The 18,396-nt window shown below is 45.8% G+C and overlaps 1 protein-coding gene and 1 long non-coding RNA gene across 2 annotated transcripts; one reads left to right on the top strand and one right to left on the bottom strand.

Moving 5' to 3' along the window:
- Positions 1-8,570: 8,570 nt before the first annotated feature.
- On the top strand, positions 8,571-10,252 carry LOC130200664 (uncharacterized). The gene is made up of 3 exons (XR_008833056.1): positions 8,571-9,463; positions 9,670-9,763; positions 10,189-10,252. It is a non-coding gene; the product is annotated as an uncharacterized LOC130200664 (long non-coding RNA).
- A 3,858-nt stretch (positions 10,253-14,110) lies between these two features.
- Positions 14,111-15,787, bottom strand: LOC130200567 (potassium voltage-gated channel subfamily A member 1). Its single transcript, XM_056424960.1, has one exon. It carries the CDS (start codon positions 15,785-15,787, stop codon positions 14,111-14,113), a length of 1,677 nt encoding a protein of 558 aa, XP_056280935.1.
- Positions 15,788-18,396: the final 2,609 nt, after the last annotated feature.

The raw sequence follows: 18,396 nt of genomic DNA, 5'->3' as shown, positions 1-18,396 counted from the left end.
GCGATCAGAACCACTTCAACTTCCATTCAAAGGCTTTTATTGTGAAATATGGAGTTTTCGTTTTTTATTACCAGCAGCGATAAAAGCACAAAATGATTAAGTATAAATATATATTTTTTACTTTTGCATCAGTCTTCCATCTTAAAGTGTATTCACTTTATCTCGTTTCCAAAAGTTCAAGATAATTTCTTACGTTTCCATTTTTTTCTCACAAGTTTGTGAACGACGGCTACACTAGATCTTCCGTTAGCTAAGCTACTAGCATCTGCTATTAGCATCCGCTAACAAGGCACAAATCTAACGTTGAATTATTAGACGGGTAAATGCTTCCTTCTCGTCGCCCAACGATTGGACGGTGAAGACGGTAAAGACCTACGACTTCTTCGTAACGTAAACCTAACGAATGTGTTTTAACCAGTGACTTCATACAGGAAGTGGACGTCTTCACGGGGAAGTCGCTCGTCGGTTTGTGAACCGATATTAGGAAGACGGGTTTGGTGGTTTTTGCCGTCGCCATCTTGGATTACAGCCGGCGCCGAGTTGTCTTCTTTTTTTTTTGCATCCGAAGAACAGGAAGTGACCAGGTGGACTGAGGAGGAGTCGCTGGTGTCTACAGGGCAGTAGCGGCGGTAACTCCCACTGGACTGTGAAGGCATCACATGATATCCACGGCCCAACGATTGGTGGAAAATACAAAATTCATTTGGCGTCAGAAACCTCGAGTCATGGAGTCAGAGGGAGTTCTCAGCGGGCTTCCGTTTGGACGCCTAACCTCTACGGCCTTCTCTGTCCTCTCCGGTAGGTCCCTGAAGACTCATTCAGGCTTCTACTTGAGCGTCCACAGTGTTCCCACACACACACACACACACACACACACACAATGTTCTCACGTTCTCATGTAGCTCGAGTCGCTTGATATGTAGAGGTACAAAAGAACAAAAGAACCGCAGCAAACACTTCCTGAACAACAGCTGAGACGTCGGCCCGGGCGGTGAGACCCTGAATGCATCGTGCTGAGATAGACTATGGCTTTGGCTCCGTCAGAGCTGGGGGGGGGGGGGGGGGGTAGTCCAGGGGAAACTAAAGGTAGACGAAGTCAGCAGCAACCAAGCGTCCTCTTTCCTTTGAAAGTAGTGTGTCCTTAGTTCTTGTTTCCTCCGCTCATCTGTGCTTCATCGTTTTAGAAAAATAGAAATCAGGAAAAAAAACATTGTTACAAAAATAAACCCAAAAGTTGGTCCAAAGTCTAAATCCACGGGACAACTTCACGTACAGGAGGACGGATATTGCACAGAGAGGGATTTCCTTCTGATGTGAAGTGAAATCAGAACACACGTTGTAGAAAAACAAAAAGTCACAACGTTAAGATCCTCAGTTTGTATTTCCTGGCCGCAGCTCGATGAGGAGGCCCGCTGCTGAGTCCTGGTGAAGGCACAGAGCGCCAACAAGAGGAGGCGGATGCTGATTGGTTGAGGTGTGTGTGTGTGAGTCCTGGAGGGCGGAGACTCTCCTGATGATGGGAGTCGACTCTGTGGGGACACAAAAAAACGATTACTGACAGCAACGTGTCTTTGTACAACGTGTCTTTGTACAATGTGTCTTTGTACAACGTGTCTTTGTACAACGTGTCTGTGTACAACGTGTCTTTGTACAACGTGTCTGTGTACAACGTGTCTGTGTACAACGTGTCTTTGTACAACGTGTCTGTGTACAACGTGTCTGTGTACAACGTGTCTTTGTACAACGTGTCTTTGTACAACGTGTCTGTGTACAACGTGTCTTTGTACAACGTGTCTTTGTACAACGTGTCTTTGTACAACGTGTCTTTGTACAACGTGTCTTTGTACAACGTGTCTGTGTACAACGTGTCTTTGTACAACGTGTCTGTGTACAACGTGTCTTTGTACAACGTGTCTTTGTACAACGTGTCTTTGTACAACGTGTCTGTGTACAACGTGTCTTTGTACAACGTGTCTGTGTACAACGTGTCTTTGTACAACGTGTCTTTGTACAACGTGTCTTTGTACAATGTGTCTGTGTACAACGTGTCTTTGTACAACGTGTCTGTGTACAACGTGTCTTTGTACAACGTGTCTGTGTACAACGTGTCTTTGTACAACGTGTCTTTGTACAACGTGTCTTTGTACAACGTGTCTGTGTACAACGTGTCTTTGTACAACGTGTCTTTGTACAACGTGTCTTTGTACAACGTGTCTTTGTACAACGTGTCTTTGTACAACGTGTCTTTGTACAACGTGTCTTTGTACATCGTGTCTTTGTACAACGTGTCTGTGTACAACGTGTCTTTGTACAACGTGTCTTTGTACATCGTGTCTTTGTACAACGTGTCTTTGTACAACGTGTCTGTGTACAACGTGTCTGTGTACAACGTGTCTTTGTACAACGTGTCTTTGTACAACGTGTCTTTGTACATCGTGTCTTTGTACAACGTGTCTTTGTACAACGTGTCTTTGTACAACGTGTCTTTGTACAACGTGTCTGTGTACAACGTGTCTTTGTACAACGTGTCTTTGTACAACGTGTCTGTGTACAACGTGTCTGTGTACAACGTGTCTGTGTACAACGTGTCTTTGTACAACGTGTCTGTGTACAACGTGTCTTTGTACAACGTGTCTGTGTACAACGTGTCTGTGTACAACGTGTCTTTGTACAACGTGTCTGTGTACAACGTGTCTGTGTACAACGTGTCTGTGTACAACGTGTCTGTGTACAACGTGTCTTTGTACAACGTGTCTGTGTACAACGTGTCTGTGTACAACGTGTCTTTGTACAACGTGTCTGTGTACAACGTGTCTTTGTACGTCGACCTGCTGAATACGAGCTGAAGTTGAGACGTGAGTTCGATCCCTTTTAAAGGAGCAGTGCAACATCTTCCCGAGGTTAATCCCGCGTGGCAGATGGCCGCTGCTGAACGATTGCGTGGCAGCATGACGGGATCAGCATACGGACGCCACGGCGGCAGGAGAACGTCCTGCTTCACTTCCCGCCAGACGCCCTGTGAGGACGCCACGAGGGGAGGACGTTGTGACGCACACACACAATGTGTGTGAAGTACACAAAGAGCTACACAGGACCTGCTCCCGCTGCGTCCTCATCAGAATTCCAACAGGAAGGACTCTTAGAGCACGAGCACTTCCTGTTCCGTCGTGTGGACGTCGAGGTGTTTTACGTGTTTGGTGGAATGAGGTCCGAGCTCAACAACACGGTTAGGGTCCTCTGTGACATGAGCCCCACAGAGACCCTTTATTCACATCAAAGAGATCACCATGGAGAATATATACAAGTCCCATTGCAGCATGAGAACCATGAGAACCACGAGGACCATTACACCACGAGAACCATGAGAACCACGAGGACCATTACACCACGAGAACCATGAGAACCACGAGGACCATTACACTATGAGAACCATGAGGACCATTACACCATGAGAACCACGAGGACCATTACACCACGAGGACCATTACACCATGAGAACCATGAGAACCACGAGGACCATTACACCATGAGAACCACGAGGAACATTACACCATGAGAACCACGAGAACCACTACACCATGAGAACCACGAGGACCATTACACCATGAGAACCACGAGGACCATTACACCATGAGAACCACGAGAACCACAAGGACCATTACACCATGAGAACCACGAGGACCATTACACCATGAGAACCACGAGGACCATTACACCATGAGAACCACGAGGACCATTACACCATGAGAACCACGAGGACCATTACACCATGAGAACCAAAAGGACCATTACACCATGAGAACCACGAGGACCATTACACCATGAGAACCACGAGGACCATTACACCATGAGAACCACGAGGACCATTACACCATGAGAACCACGAGGACCATTACACCATGAGAACCAAAAGGACCATTACACCATGAGAACCACGAGGACCATTACACCATGAGAACCACGAGGACCATTACACCATGAGAACCATGAGGACCATGAGAACCATTAGAGACAATCGCAAACACCCGAATAGCCCACTGAACTAGATGAGTAGAGTTGTGCTGGTTGTAGGAGGGGGGTCAGTTGATGGTCAGTGGGGGGTCAGTTGGGGGTCAGTTGGGGGTCAGTTGATGGTCAGTTGGGGGTCAGTTGGGGGTCAGTTGATGGTCAGTGGGGGGTCAGTTGCAGTTGGGGGTCAGTGGGGGGTCAGTTGCAGTTGATGGTCAGTTGGGGGTCAGTTGATGGTCAGTGGGGGGTCAGTTGATGGTCAGTTGATGGTCAGTTGGGGGTCAGTTGATGGTCAGTGGGGGGTCAGTTGCAGTTGATGGTCAGTTGATGGTCAGTGGGGGGTCAGTTGCAGTTGATGGTCAGTGGGGGTCAGTTGGGGGTCAGTTGATGGTCAGTGGGGGGGTCAGTTGGGGGTCAGTTGCAGTTGATGGTCAGTTGGGGGTCAGTTGATGGTCAGTGGAGGATCAGTTGATGGTCAGTTGGGGGTCAGTTGATGGTCAGTTGATGGTCAGTGGAGGGTCAGTTGGGGGTCAGTTGATGGTCAGTTGATGGTCAGTTGCAGTTGATGGTCAGTGGGGGTCAGTTGATGGTCAGTTGGGGGTCAGTTGAGGGTCAGTCTCAGGACCGTCTCTACTTGGACTGAAGACAACCGTCCATGTGACCCACAGTGCAGACTGTCAACATGTGTGGATCGTGTATATAGTGTGTATATATAGTGTGTACATATAGTGTATGTATAGTGTTTATATATATAGTGTGTACATAGTGTGTATATCATACCTGCAAACTTGTCACCATTCGGTGAAATTCACCATTTTGAAATCAAAATAGGTCATCCACGTGAATCGTGTAGATCCGAAGAGTTTTTGTTTTGGGGTAGGGGGGGGGGGGTCAACTGGGGGGGGGGGTCCAATGCGCGCAGACCGGCGTCGGAGCTCTGCAGCGGAACAATCGATCGGCGTATTGAGCACCCCTGCATTCAAGCATTAAATAGCCGAGAGGTTTTTTCAGCGTGAGGAATTCGATGTGTGGCGGGAGTGCGTGAGATAAGACCGAAATGCGTGAGTCTCACGCTCAATGCGTGAGACTTGAGAGCCCTGGTATGAAGCGACAGAAGGAGCTGTTTGCCGAGCTTAGCATAACAACTAATAACACATAAACAACCCTCGCCCACTTAAAAGTTGTTTCTTGGTGTAAAAAATATGAACGATGAAGCTTCAGTAAGCTAGCGGAGCACGAAGATTTGAGGCGGGGAGAAACAGCTGTAGAGAGAGAAGGTATTAATGTAACGTCCGCTCGCTTTGGGGTGCTGTGTGTTGATAGTTATTACGTGTGTAGGAGTTAAACAGAAAACAGTTCAGGCTCGCGCCGTTTAGCTGGCGGATGTCGCGCGCTCGCGGACAAGACATTCTCCGTGACGTCACTGAGTCACCATGGAAACATTGTCTGCGCTTTGATGCCGTGACGTCGCTCGTAGTCGTGACGTCACGGAGCAGAGTTAGTGTAAATAGCAGTGATTTCCAGCAGAGCAGCACCGTGATGTGACGCCCTCAGGAGGAGTGGGGGGGTGGTCCCCTCATACCAGCGGAGTAAAACTGAGTAAGTCTTGTGGCGAGTCACCTCGTGTGACTCTCCGACACTCAGCTGCATCGCTTGGATGGGGGGGATCCTGGCGGGTTACTCACAGAAAGCGGTGGGAATGACTTGTGGATCCCACAGAAGGAGCGGGGGGGGTCGGCCCCCCCTCCCGGGATGGGGCGGTTTGGTGGGAGTCACCTCGTGTGATTCTCCTACACCTCATCCCGGGGTGGGGTTCACAGAAGAGGGCGGATCGGCAGAGCCGATCATTCAACAAAAGCAGCCTGAACCCAGATTATATATATATATAATATATATGTGTGTATGTATGTATATATATATAGTGTGTGTGTGTGTGTGTGTGTGTGTGTGTGTGTGTGTGTGTGTGTGTGTGTGTGTGTGTGTGTGTGTGTGTGTGTGTGTGTGTGTGTGTGTGTGTGTGTGTGTGTGTGTGTGTGTGAAAGCCAAGGGGGTTTCACCTCAAACACACATCTTTAAAGTGATGTAACTCTATAATTGCTCACACTGAATTCTGGTCTCGTGGTAGTATCATGATATGGCAGGTATTGTGTCAAAGATCGTGACAACAACCAGGTGGAGGCAGAACAGACTCAAGGAACAGACTCGAGGAACAGACTCAAGGAACAGACTCAAGGAACAGACTCGAGGCTCAGCAGAGCACAAGACTTGAAGACTTGTTCAGGCCAAAAAGTTGGTTCATGAATCACCATATTATATATAATGACAATTTGTATGTATTACTATTATTATAGGGCCCGATCACTGACTTAGTGAGAATGGTGGACCTATTGTTCTCTTAAAATGTTTATTTTTATGTAGATTTGTGGTCAGAACAATCAAATGACCGTAGTTCATACATGTGGCGACAAAAAAGTCACCAGCACACTCTCCCCCCCCCCCCCCCCTTGTCACCTTTTTCACTCCTCGTGAGTTTGCAGGCATGGTATATAGTGTGGATCTTCACAGCGGGGTGAGGTGTGGGTCTTCAGGGTGTAAAGCTTTGTTGCCTCATGCACTGTAAACCCGAACGTCCAAATTAATCAAATAGATTAAGTAGTGTATACTCAAAGTTTTAGAGAAAGTTCTACTAACTTAAATATGTCAAGTTGGTGTAACATGTTCTTCTTTTTGAGTAATTTTAACTAATATTTTTTTATTAAATGGAACTATTTTGTAAAACATAACGTACGCCCAACGTAATAGAATTTAGTAATTATATGCTGCTAATGATAAAGTCCTGTTATTTCTATTGTTTTAAATATGGATGATTTAAAAATAAACCTAAATCACATGCTAAAATACAATAAAAGTGTAAAATACACAGTAAAATGTGCTTTTAGTTGTTTTTTAGTCAGTATCATAAAAGACTATTGAAGTTGTCATGATAATACAAAATAACTAGTAACATATCAATGACAAATAAAATGTTACGCTGAAAATTCACATTCAACTTGTAGTGTAAATCAACTTGGAGTCATCATGTGTTTTGGCCGTTATCAAAGTGCATTATGGGGATTTCGCGGGAGTCGTTACTTTACTTTCGCACGAGGCTGTGGTGTCATCGTCGACTCGGACTGTTTTCAAGGTGAGTGAGATCTTAAGTGTTTTTATATATACGTTGATATGTGTAATGTGTTTAGTTACATGATGTTACAATCAGCCAGTTGCCAAACCTCGAAAAACTAAAACTTTAAATAATTTCCTAGACTTTGCGAGAGACATTACGAGCTAGCTACGTCTGCTTCACCCCGAGACTCCAGTCCTCTCCCGAGTCTGTCTCTCAACTTCAGCAGTGGCTGGTTTGAGCTCAGAGACACAAGTGGCGGCTAACGTTGGCTAACGTACGCTCCTCGTGTACTAAGGTACTATAGCTAACGCACGTCGGTTCGCGCAAGCTAACGTAACTTTTCGTACCAGCGGTGGAGCACGAGGTGTTCCACTAAACTACCTTGTTCGACTGAGAACATCGTGGCTAACGTCGCTAGCTAACGTAACTTGACAGTGATCTCGGTGCTTCTCTGTTGGTTCACGGGCAGCGCTGTTTATGCTTGACTATTCACGTCACTCGCATCTCTGGCATTTCTTTTGTTTTTGTGCACGTCAAATAAAAACCACGTTATTGTTAGACCCTGTATGGCAAATCCTAGATAGATAGTGTTTTACGGTGGTGTTATTGAGACTTGCATGTAAGCTGCATAAATGAAATGTTTAGATATGCCACCAACAAATTATGTATTGACAACTATGTTTGTCAGTGCATTATACCAGCGGTTCCTAACCTGGGTGTCAGGACCTCACAGGCTGTAGCATGGGAATCACAACGTGTTGTGGGAAGAGTCCTTAAGAAAGAAATATCAAAGAACAGCACAGAAAAATCTTGTTTGAAGAAATAAAATGAAATAATTGACAGTAATTGTACTATGGCAGAGCATTTGCATCAACATATCTCCACTAAAAAAAAGTCTTCCTGAAAAGGTGGCCAACCAGTAAAATATTTTTGGACTCATTTAAAGGTTGAGAACCACACATTATATATTTTTAGAATGAGAAAAATTGTACAAAGAATGTGTTTGTAATAGCATTCAAAACTCAGTCTTTCCTTTTCTTCTCTTCTCTGATGAATAGGGTAACAGTTACCGGTCCTTTTTTAGTCAGTGTTCTTTCAAATCAAATATTTACTTTTAGTTTTACATCGCATACAAAAATGGAAAACATGCAATTTTAAAGCAGTGTTAGCTGTAGTCCATGATCATGTTTTGGTAAGCTAATAGTAATTAACTTGTTATATTAATTAGTAAGTAATAGTAATTCTGTTTTTAAAGTTTTAGATGTTGGTCTAAACTTTGTCATTTTTCTTTGCCTTTTAGGTTGCTGGTTCCAAAATAATCTGGAAGTGTAAGTGCGCAGCTTCTTGCACCTCCAGAATACAGTTATTTAGACACTGTAGGCTGCAGTACAGCCACTTTTCCAGAATCAGCCCTCTTCCATGCCTCTACACCGATTGCATTTGCACGTTTCAGACACTTAATTCACTGAGTACTCATTTATCAAGATATCATACAGCACAACCTAGCAGTTGTACAGAGCAGAGTCAGGGGCCTGTGTTATTCAAATGCCCCTTATGCACATTTCAGCAACCCTTTTCTAATTCAGCCGTTTTCAGTCATCTCAGAAAGCATTTGAAAAATCATGAAACGGTGACATGCCCATATAAGGATTGTAGCTATATCACAAATGTGTACTCCTCGTTCAATTCTCATAAAAGTAGAGAACACCAAGCAGGTCTTGCATCTGACTTTCAAACTGATATTGTCAGTGAGGATCCCCATATACTTCAAGCCAGTATTTCTGAGGAAACTAGTGATTCGCATGAAGAATGCCCAGACCAGAGCAGAGAAGTGGGGAACGGTGATCAGTGTGACACTGGCAGTCTAAGAAATCAACTTAAAACAAATTTACAAATTTAGCTTCTTTATTTCTAAAGATGCAGGCTATCCTTCATGTCTCGAACACAGCTATTCAGGAAATAGTAGACCACTTGAATCAGATCTTCTGAGGTAATATGGATCATCTCTCTTTAAGTGAAAATTGTGATTCTTATTCATTTGACCGCTATTGTCGGCTTAATAAATGTGCTAGATTCTTCAAATTGAATGTTTTTTTATTTGTTGCTGTTATTTCAATGTAGTTGTATGCAGAGTTCCAGAGGATAACCAATCAGAACCTGCCCAACCGATTCTATGCTGAGCTTGACCGCCATCTTCCACGACTAATGACTTTATTTAGGCAGAAGGCATCAAGAACTGGAAAGACAGCAGATGCTCTGGCTGAAATTTTAAAAATCCACGATGAACAGGTAAATAGATTATTACACACTTCATAGGTTTAACTGGTGGAACTTCGAACAGGTTCAATGACTCAAATGAGCTTTGTGAATTTTGCAATGAGTCCACTTTGTGTTTGACGTTTGTTTGATTGCATTAAAGATGTGAACAGGTTATTTGTGGCCATATGTTCTGAATGGATTATTTTAAATGTACAAATGTGTTTTTATCTGAATAGGAAAACCAGGACATACACACCAAACGTACGACTGTTCTCCACGGCCTTCCTGTCTATCTGCGAGGATGTATCTGGATTCTTCAGAACCTGCACAGTGAGTCTTCTTAAGTCACTAACAGATTCTACGTGTGCATGATGTAAACAGTTCATCAAAATACTAATATCTTTTAGGACTTACCTTTGTTTAGTCTACCCATACACTTTTCGGGTATAGTCTGTTTTCGCCTCACTACAAAGGAACTGTATTGGCAAGTGAGAAGATGTTCAGTAAAACATGTTCCTGTAAATGTCCTTTAGCTTGGTTTCAGTCTCTCACCACTTGGATTCTCTGGTAATTTGGTTGATTTGTGTGTGCAGAACATGGATCTTATGTTGTTCCCCTCTTACAATGAGACACAGGTCTCCCTTGTAAAAGAGGCCTTGGTTTTCATTAGGACTTGGTTAAAGAAAGAAACGTATGTCATATGTTCTATTCCGTGTGTTAGTTTGTGATGAGCGTCTCGTTTTTCATTCATTCAGGATGAGTCTGATGAGCCAGAGCTCGATGGTGTTGCAGTGGGCCTCCTGACCGTCATCAGTGACCATGACACAAGTCCAGTTCACTACCTCCTGAGCATCTTCGTCGTCATTGAATGTGATGCCACGGTCAGATTTGGCGATGCCTTCCTGGTAATCTTTGGACTAATCTATGCACAACACCTCAGCTATCCCAAAGTACTGACCAACACTTTTGAATTCACTCAAAAGATTTCACTTTACTGTTCTACAAAGTGGTAAACTGTCACCCAAGTTGCAGACCCTCAAGAATGACTTGATGATGTATAATGTCATCTTAATGAAGGCTGCAGGGTAAAGCATTATAAAAGGTTCAAACTTTGAAGTGAAAGTATTCTTACAGTCTATTGCTTTTTTGTATTTAATCTGAATTGCTGCCCTGTTGTCTTACTCAGGAAGCCCAAAGTGTTTTTTCTTTTATAGCTGTATAATAATTCCATTTTGTTTTTTTATTACACCGATTACTATTTGTTTTAAGCTCTACAATTTATTAAAGTATATTTTCAATTTTTTTCTTTTTTCTATTTATTATTTCTATTCAATTTTAATATTGCAGTGTGCTAAAAGGGAGCATGCAAGAAAATACTGCGGATGTTCATGACTTTTAAATGCATTGAGTTTGTTGAACTCAATGTAATTGAGGCAATCGATTGCCTCAAACATTTTACGTTTTGAGTCGCATCTTTTTAAGTAAACTAATTCAATATTTTTGACCAATGTGTACTTAAAACAATGACAATGCAAACTAATAAACATTGAGTTTGGTTAACATGAAATGGTGTGGTTGTGTACTTTATTTTTTTAAGTTCTGTGAACTTATTCCAGTTGTTTGAAAACTAGAACATTTTAAGTACTAATAACTGAAAACAATTGAGTTGAGCTAAATGAACACTTTAATTTAGCTGTAATCAAAAGGTACAAGTAGCAAGTCATCAAACTTTTTAAGTTCTGCAAAATCAAATAAAAAAGTTCATTAACTCAAAAAATTTGAGGCAATATATTGCCTCAAATTTTTTGAGTTCTGTTGACTTATTCGGGTTTACAGTGTGTATGAACGCTATAAATACCCCAGTGCATTGTGGGCCTTAGTTTCACGGCCCTCTGCTGCCACGGGCCACGTCTGACATACATCACGGTCACATCTGCCTCTCCTGCAGGAGCCGGGCTGAGGGCCGGGAGTCGCACCCTCCACGCGCCCCGCTCCACGCCCCCCGCTCCACGCCCCCCGCTCCACGCCCCCCTTTCCACTCCTCCACGCGCCCCGCTCCACGCCCCCTTTCCACTCCCCCCCGCTCCACGCCCTCCGCTCCACGCTCCCCGCCCCCTTTATCTGAATATAAAAAGTTGTTCCTGGTTTACGATGCATTAAATTAAATGTCTGTACACCAGGGTGTCCGCGGGTCCTTAAAAAGTCTTAAAAGGTCTTAAATTGCTTTTCCTAAAAATAAGGCCTTAAAAAGTCTTAAATTGTCTTAAATTTAGATTGGATTGGTCTTCAATTTTTTGGGTGTCATGTCATTACGAATATGAGGCAATCTGTTCCGCCAGGTCCGTATTTTGCTCCGGTCGCTCTGCGGTGTCTCTGGTGTCACCGGGGCCACGCCCCTTCTCTTAAAGGGGCCCCGCGTATTCGGTCCCATCAATCCCCTACAACGTGAAGCATCGGCTAGTTTAGAAAACATGTGGGGGATGCAAGTTCAACAACGGCTTGAAAAGAACGAGTGTTTCTGGTCACGGTGGGTGAAATGCTTCTGAAGCTGCGTTATGTGTCGGGAGACTTTCCAGCGGTGGAATCTCACGAGCAGAGCAAGAAGCACAGAGACTAGCGAAGGCCGCCAGCAGCCTGCGGGGCTAGCTCCTGCTCTGCCTCGAGCTCCTGCTCCGCCGCAACGACGTCAACTACAACGATGGAGGTCACCGGAGGAAATCCAGCGCCGTGAAACGAAGAGCTCATCACCAAAGTCCAACAGGGCGCCGTGTTCTTCATTCTGTTCCACGAGACTCTGGACCAGACCACCGCGAGCAGACAGCTGGACTTCATGTGCGCTCTTGGTGAAATGACCACGTCCCGTCAGGATCCTGTGGAGCTCATGGGCCATGACACCAGGACCTACTTCAGCACCTCAAAGTAAGTCTAACATAAATATATGTATTAACTAACCTCTTGTATATGAGTATGTGTTTCATATAGTTAAGCTTTACTCATGTGTCAAGTTAATAACAGCTATGCATAGGCGCACTACACATTAATTAGACTAATTAAAAATAGTTTTAGAATGGTAGTAAGTAGAGTGGTGTTTACCTGTCAATATGTCTACATAGTGTTCACTAGGCTCAAGGGATGGCTCACGTTGCTTAATTTGTAAAAATAGTATTCATTCCTATTTATCCAGTCTGACATTAATCTGAAGTGGTGGTGTCATAAGAGATGTGGTGACTGTTGTTTGGCTAATGTCTGCCTTTTTTCTTTCTTTTTTCCAGGAGAATGGACCAAATGTCAACTGGAAGTTTTTGTATTCATATAGTGTGAAAAGGATTGTTTTCCTAGTATATTCACAAAAGCTCAGGAGTAGACATGAACCTGTGACAAACATCCATCACATAGAGACATGAGAACTCACTCACTCACTCACACACACACACACACACACACACACACATATATTATGTAAATGTTTTTGCATTTTAAAAGCAGCTGGAAATGTTATTTATGTTATTTTATAGATTTTTTTGTTCAAAAGGAACTATGTTCCACGTATTTTAAAAATATATTTACTTGATTTTATAGACATTTGTTCATGGGACCTAAATGTTCTGAAAATGTTGTATTAATAAATATAATTTACAACAGCAATGACATTTGTGTTATCCTTTTGCATTACACCATACTGTTAATTTTGAACAGACATCAGTGTGTTTACTTTGAATTAATTATTTTAGATTAATGTATATTTCCTTCGTACGTTAGGTCTTAAATTTTATTTAGACGTGGTCTTAAAAAGTCTTAAAAAGTCTTAAATTTCACTGGTTTATTCCTGTAGACACCCTGGTACACACACACAATGTAAAGGAGGAAAGCACGTTATAAGCTGCTTTGAAAGATTCCCACTTGTCATCCGGTCAAAGGTCAAAGACGAGACCAGACACGTTGACCAGCGCTGAGGGTCAAAGGTCAAATGTGGTGTGCAACCTGAACACAACCAGACCCCGAGCGGAGGGTCAGCGTCTCGTTTGAGGACTGCAAACTTCACACCAGGAGCTTTAGTGCTTTGTGTGCTTTGTTATTTTGACGTGTGTAGAATGTAAAAAAACAAGTAAACGACTCGTCACTGTGACACATGAGCTCAAAGTGTTGTGTTCAGGACCGATTCATGTGCACGCTGCTCACGGGGAATTGAAGCTGCAATGTACGTGTTCCACAAACGCACCACTTCATTCACATAGACATCACTGGGAGAATGTGTGTGCGTGCGTGTGCGTGTGTGTGTGTGTGTGGAGGAGCTGTTCTTTCAGCACCTCCTCACTGACCTGGGGTCTGCTGCTGGTCCTCCAGACGCTCTCTGATTGGCTGTCGCTCCTCTGTACTTTGTTGTTCGTCTTCTGTGGTCCCGTGTCATCTGAGGCAGGCGGACCTGTCCCGGCCCCCTGGACACCTCGTAAACATCATGACGCGTTTCTCACTACAGAAGACGGACTGTTTGTTGTTGTTGTTGTGCAGCGTTAATCCTGCTGGTCGTTATTGCTGCTCGTCACGTGACCCGCTGCTCTTAAAGTCCAGAGGAGCTCGTGAGGATTAAAATGTGCTTTTTATAAACCAACTTTTCAGGACTGAAAGTGTTGATCCTCCAACTGTCTGGTGGACGCCTGATGGAGGTCTGGGGGGGGTCTAGAGGTCCGTCTCGCGCGTGTCCAGGCAGAACGCGTAGAGGCTCCTCTTGAAGTCCAGGCGGCTGTTCGCCTTCATGTTGGCCTTCTCCAGCGGAGCGGGCGCCTCGCCGCTCTCTGGCGGCTCCGGGCTCTCGCGCGGCGGCTCATCCTTCAGCGAGGACTGGTCCTGGTCCGTCTCGCGGTGGTAGAAGTAGTTGAAGTTGGACACGATGACCGGCACCGGCAGCGCGATGGTGAGCACGCCGGCGATGGCGCACAGCGAGCCCACGATCTTCCCCCCCACGGTCACCGGCCTCATGTCTCCGTAGCCCACCGTCGTCATGGTAACCACGGCCCACCAGAACGCGTCCGGGATGCTGGAGAAGTGGGACTCCGGTTCGTCGGCCTCCGCGAAGAACACGGCGCTGGAGAAGAGGATGACTCCGATGAAGAGGAAGAAGATGAGCAGGCCCAGCTCCCGCATGCTGGCCTTGAGGGTCTGCCCGAGGATCTGGAGCCCCTTGGAGTGCCGCGACAGCTTGAAGATCCGGAAGACCCGCACCAGGCGGATGACGCGCAGGATGGCCAGCGACGTGGCCTGCTCGCCGTTCTGCTGCTCCGCCAGCTCCAGGCCCAGCGTGATGAAGTACGGCATGATGGACATGATGTCGATGATGTTCATCACCGTCTTGGAGAACTCCGACTTGCTCGGGCACGCGAAGAAGCGCACGAACAGCTCGAAGGTGAACCAGATGACGCACGTGGTCTCGATGATGAAGAAGGGGTCCGTGAAGGTGAGCGAGGGCCGCGGCGCCGTGCTGTTGGCCGCCCGGTTGCTCGCCGGAAGCTCCCGCTCGTCCCTGAACTCCGGCAGCGTCTCCAGGCAGAAGGTGATGATGGAGATGAGGATGACGATCACGGACACGATGGCGATGCCGCGCGCCGGGATGGAGCTCTCCGGGTACTGGAAGATAAGCCAGACCTGCTTCTGGAACTCGTTCTGGGGCAGCGGCTTCTCCTCCTCCTTGATGAAGCCCTCGTCCTCGCGGAACCGCTCCATGGCCTCCTCCCCCAGCTGGTAGAACCGGATCTCGTCCGCGAACACGTCGATGGACACGTTGACGGGCCGGCGCACCTTGCCGCCGGACTGGTAGAAGTACAGGATCCCGTCGAAGCTCGGCCGGTTGCGGTCGAAGAAGTACTCGTTCCGGAGCGGGTCGAAGTACTTGATCCTCTTGTCGGGGTCCCCCAGCAGGGTGTCCGGGAACTGGTTCAGGGTCGCCAGCTGCGTCTCGTACCGGAGCCCCGCGATGTTGATGAGCACGCGCTCGCCGCCGTCCGCGTCGGCGTCCAGCTGCTCCTCGTCGAACAGGTGCGGGCTGTAGTCCGTGCGTAAAAGCGCGTCCATGGTGTTCTCGCTGCAGCTCAGCGTGTTGTTCATGTCGTTGATTCTCCAGGAGCTCTGTTGATGAAGAGGAGGAGGATGAAGATGAGGAGGAGGAGGATGAGGGCTCCCCCGGGTGTTCAGCTCTTTCCCGAAGTCCTCTCCAAGTCCGGTTTGAACGAAGCCCGGCTGAGGGACATCCAGCGCGTTCCGGCAGCTCTCCTCGGCATAGTTTCCTCCTCCTCCTCCTCCACCACCTCCTCCGCTCCCTTTGGCGTTGCCGTTATCAAAGCTCACCAAGGCTATCTCCATCCCGCGGCCATCCGGTTAACGGGAGAACCCCCGGTGCGCCGCGTCGAACATCTCCCCGTCGCACAGGAAGTTGAAGCGGATGAAATCCGGAGAGCTGAGTGCGCGTGGCTGCTCTGCGCGTGCACGCTCCTGGTGTTGCCGCCGCCGTCGTCAGGGCTCTAAGCCGCGGCTGCTGTGGATGGAGTATATATTAAAGCCCCCAGAGAGGAGAGCGAGAGGACCCGGATGAGAGAGAGAGAGAGAGAGAGAATCACTGACGTCAAAAGAGTCTCTGTGCGCGTAAAACAGGCAGTCAGAGGTACAATATATATATATATATATATATATATAAACTAGGGCTGTCAATCGATTACAAAAAAATTACTAATTAATCGCACATTTTTAAATTCATTAATCGCGATTAATTAATTATTTTTCTTCTTCTTTTTAAAGACCAAACTTCACACAGCTGTGTTTTCAAAAAGGCTCCTACCTATAAAGTGCCAGCAAGGTATTTAATATTGTGGATGATAAATTGTTTCTTCAGTGAAACATCCAGATTAGTAAAAAAATAAGCAAAACATCCTAACATTACATTCCGTGACTCAACAACAACAGTATTTATAAAAAGTCAACCGTCAGTGGTTTATTTTCTCCTCCGCTATTGTTTCCGGTTGCTGGTGAAATGCATTCTGGGATATCTGCTGGTCAGAGTACACACAAGTCTCCTCTGATGCATTCTGGGTAAAGTGGGAGGATCAAGTCACATCCGGGTGTTTTGACCGTGCTTTGCGAGAAGCGAACTTTGAATGTGAACATGTACCCGGGCTGCGACTGATGACGAGACACGAGGACAGAAGTAGAGGCAAGTACACACAAGTACGCATATTGAGAAACGCCGTCTGTGAATCGGAGGAGCAGACGGGAGGAAGGAGGAGCAGATGGGAGGAAGGAGGAGCAGACGGGAGGAAGGAGGAGCAGACGGGAGGAAGGAGGAGCAGGAGGAAACCCGACTGATTCATCCACGAGTTAAACTCATTTCTGCTCCTTATTTTCGTGGAGAAATAATTGTTTTAAAAACGGAAACAGTGTTAAACCGTACTGCCGCGGTTTGACACTCGGTTTGAGTGTAAAAACTTCAACGAACACCGGAAGTAAACAAAGTTGCGTTAATTTCGTTAAAATATTTTAGTGCGTTAACGCGGCCAAATTAATCGCATAGATTAACGCGTTAACGCTGACAGCCGTCCTGTCGTCACTCGTCACATGACTCACTTCCTGGTGTTGCGTAATGTCTAGGAGGGTCACAAAGAGCTTCACATGAAGACCCCATGGTCCTCTCGTGGCCCCGGGGCCTGCTCTGGGCCTCTGTTGGGCGTGTCTCTGGCGTCACGGCTCCGCCTCCTCCATGTGCACATGTTCTCTGAGCACATCAACCACACCTTCTTATTCTGATTGAAGTCACAATAAATGAGTTTATTATTGAACTGATTGTTCTGGACGAACTGGATTTACTTGTTTTAAATGAATTAAATATGATTGTGTTAAAAATCCAACTGGTGCTGAGCTTCAGCTTTATGTGGTTAGCCTAGCGTAGCATAGCATAGCTAACGACGCACTTTCTACTTCCTGTTTGGTGATTTCTTTATTTGAGTGACTGAACCACAACTCAGACCGGCTCGCACAAAAGGACAACACACACACTCATACTCACACACACACACACAAACACACACACACACACCCTCACACAGCTAGTGGACACGGCGTGGTCTAAAAGAAGGTGACCTATTCAAAGGTTACTCTTCTCCCTGAGGCTCCTCGTGTAACGACGGAGCAGCTCGCCACCAAGGAAGGAGGAGACAAGGGAGCAAGTGTTGGTTCAGAGATGGAGATTCTTTATATGTTCGTATATATAGAGATATATATATATATTCTCTGGTTGTATAGAAGTCTATGCTTCATGTGCATTCTCTCTCCTGGCCATCAGGGGGCGACTCCTCTGGTTGTATAGAAGATGATGTCAGTTCATCAATCACTTAACAAACAAATGTAGAAAGAGTTCAGATAAAGTGTGTGTGTGTGTGTGTTTCTAGTTACACAGGGAGACGGTAACCATAACAACAGCATCCACAACGACGTGGCTCACAGATGTGTTTAATGAGCTCGTTAACGATCAGCTGATCAACAACATGAAGCCTCCAGATAACAAGGCACGCTTCTAGTGGTTGTTGTTGTTGTCACAGTTTAGTTTTTTTATCTAAGCAAAATAAACACGAGTACAAAGATGTTGAGGCTCTTAGGTCAAAGTTACAGGATGAAAATGATACGTCTGTTGTTCATAGAGAGGACCAGAAGCCACAGAGCCAGGCTAGCTGTTTGCACCCATTCCCAGTGACTATGCTAAGCTACGCTAACGACACGAGAGTGGCGTCCATCTGACTCATCTTTCAGACAAAATGATGTCTGAGATCTTCTCTGTGTTGTTGTGTGTGTGTGTGTGTGTGTGTACAGTCGCATTAAAACGTTAGATTTAGTGCATGTGAGGAGACAAGCTGACAGGAGGCCTGAGTCAGACCCTCAACACCTGAGGGACATCGTGTGTGTGTGTGTGTGTGTGTGTGTGTGTG

This window comes from Pseudoliparis swirei, chromosome 10 (assembly GCF_029220125.1).
Source record: "Pseudoliparis swirei isolate HS2019 ecotype Mariana Trench chromosome 10, NWPU_hadal_v1, whole genome shotgun sequence".
Taxonomy (NCBI): domain Eukaryota; kingdom Metazoa; phylum Chordata; class Actinopteri; order Perciformes; family Liparidae; genus Pseudoliparis; species Pseudoliparis swirei.
Note: the sequence above shows the minus strand (reverse complement) of the source record. Positions and strands in the feature narration are given on the sequence as shown.

Bases quoted from the DNA above. Each gene is read 5' to 3' on its own strand.
- LOC130200567 (XM_056424960.1), bottom strand. From the start codon at position 15,787: ATGGAGATAGCCTTGGTGAGCTTTGATAACGGCAACGCCAAAGGGAGC.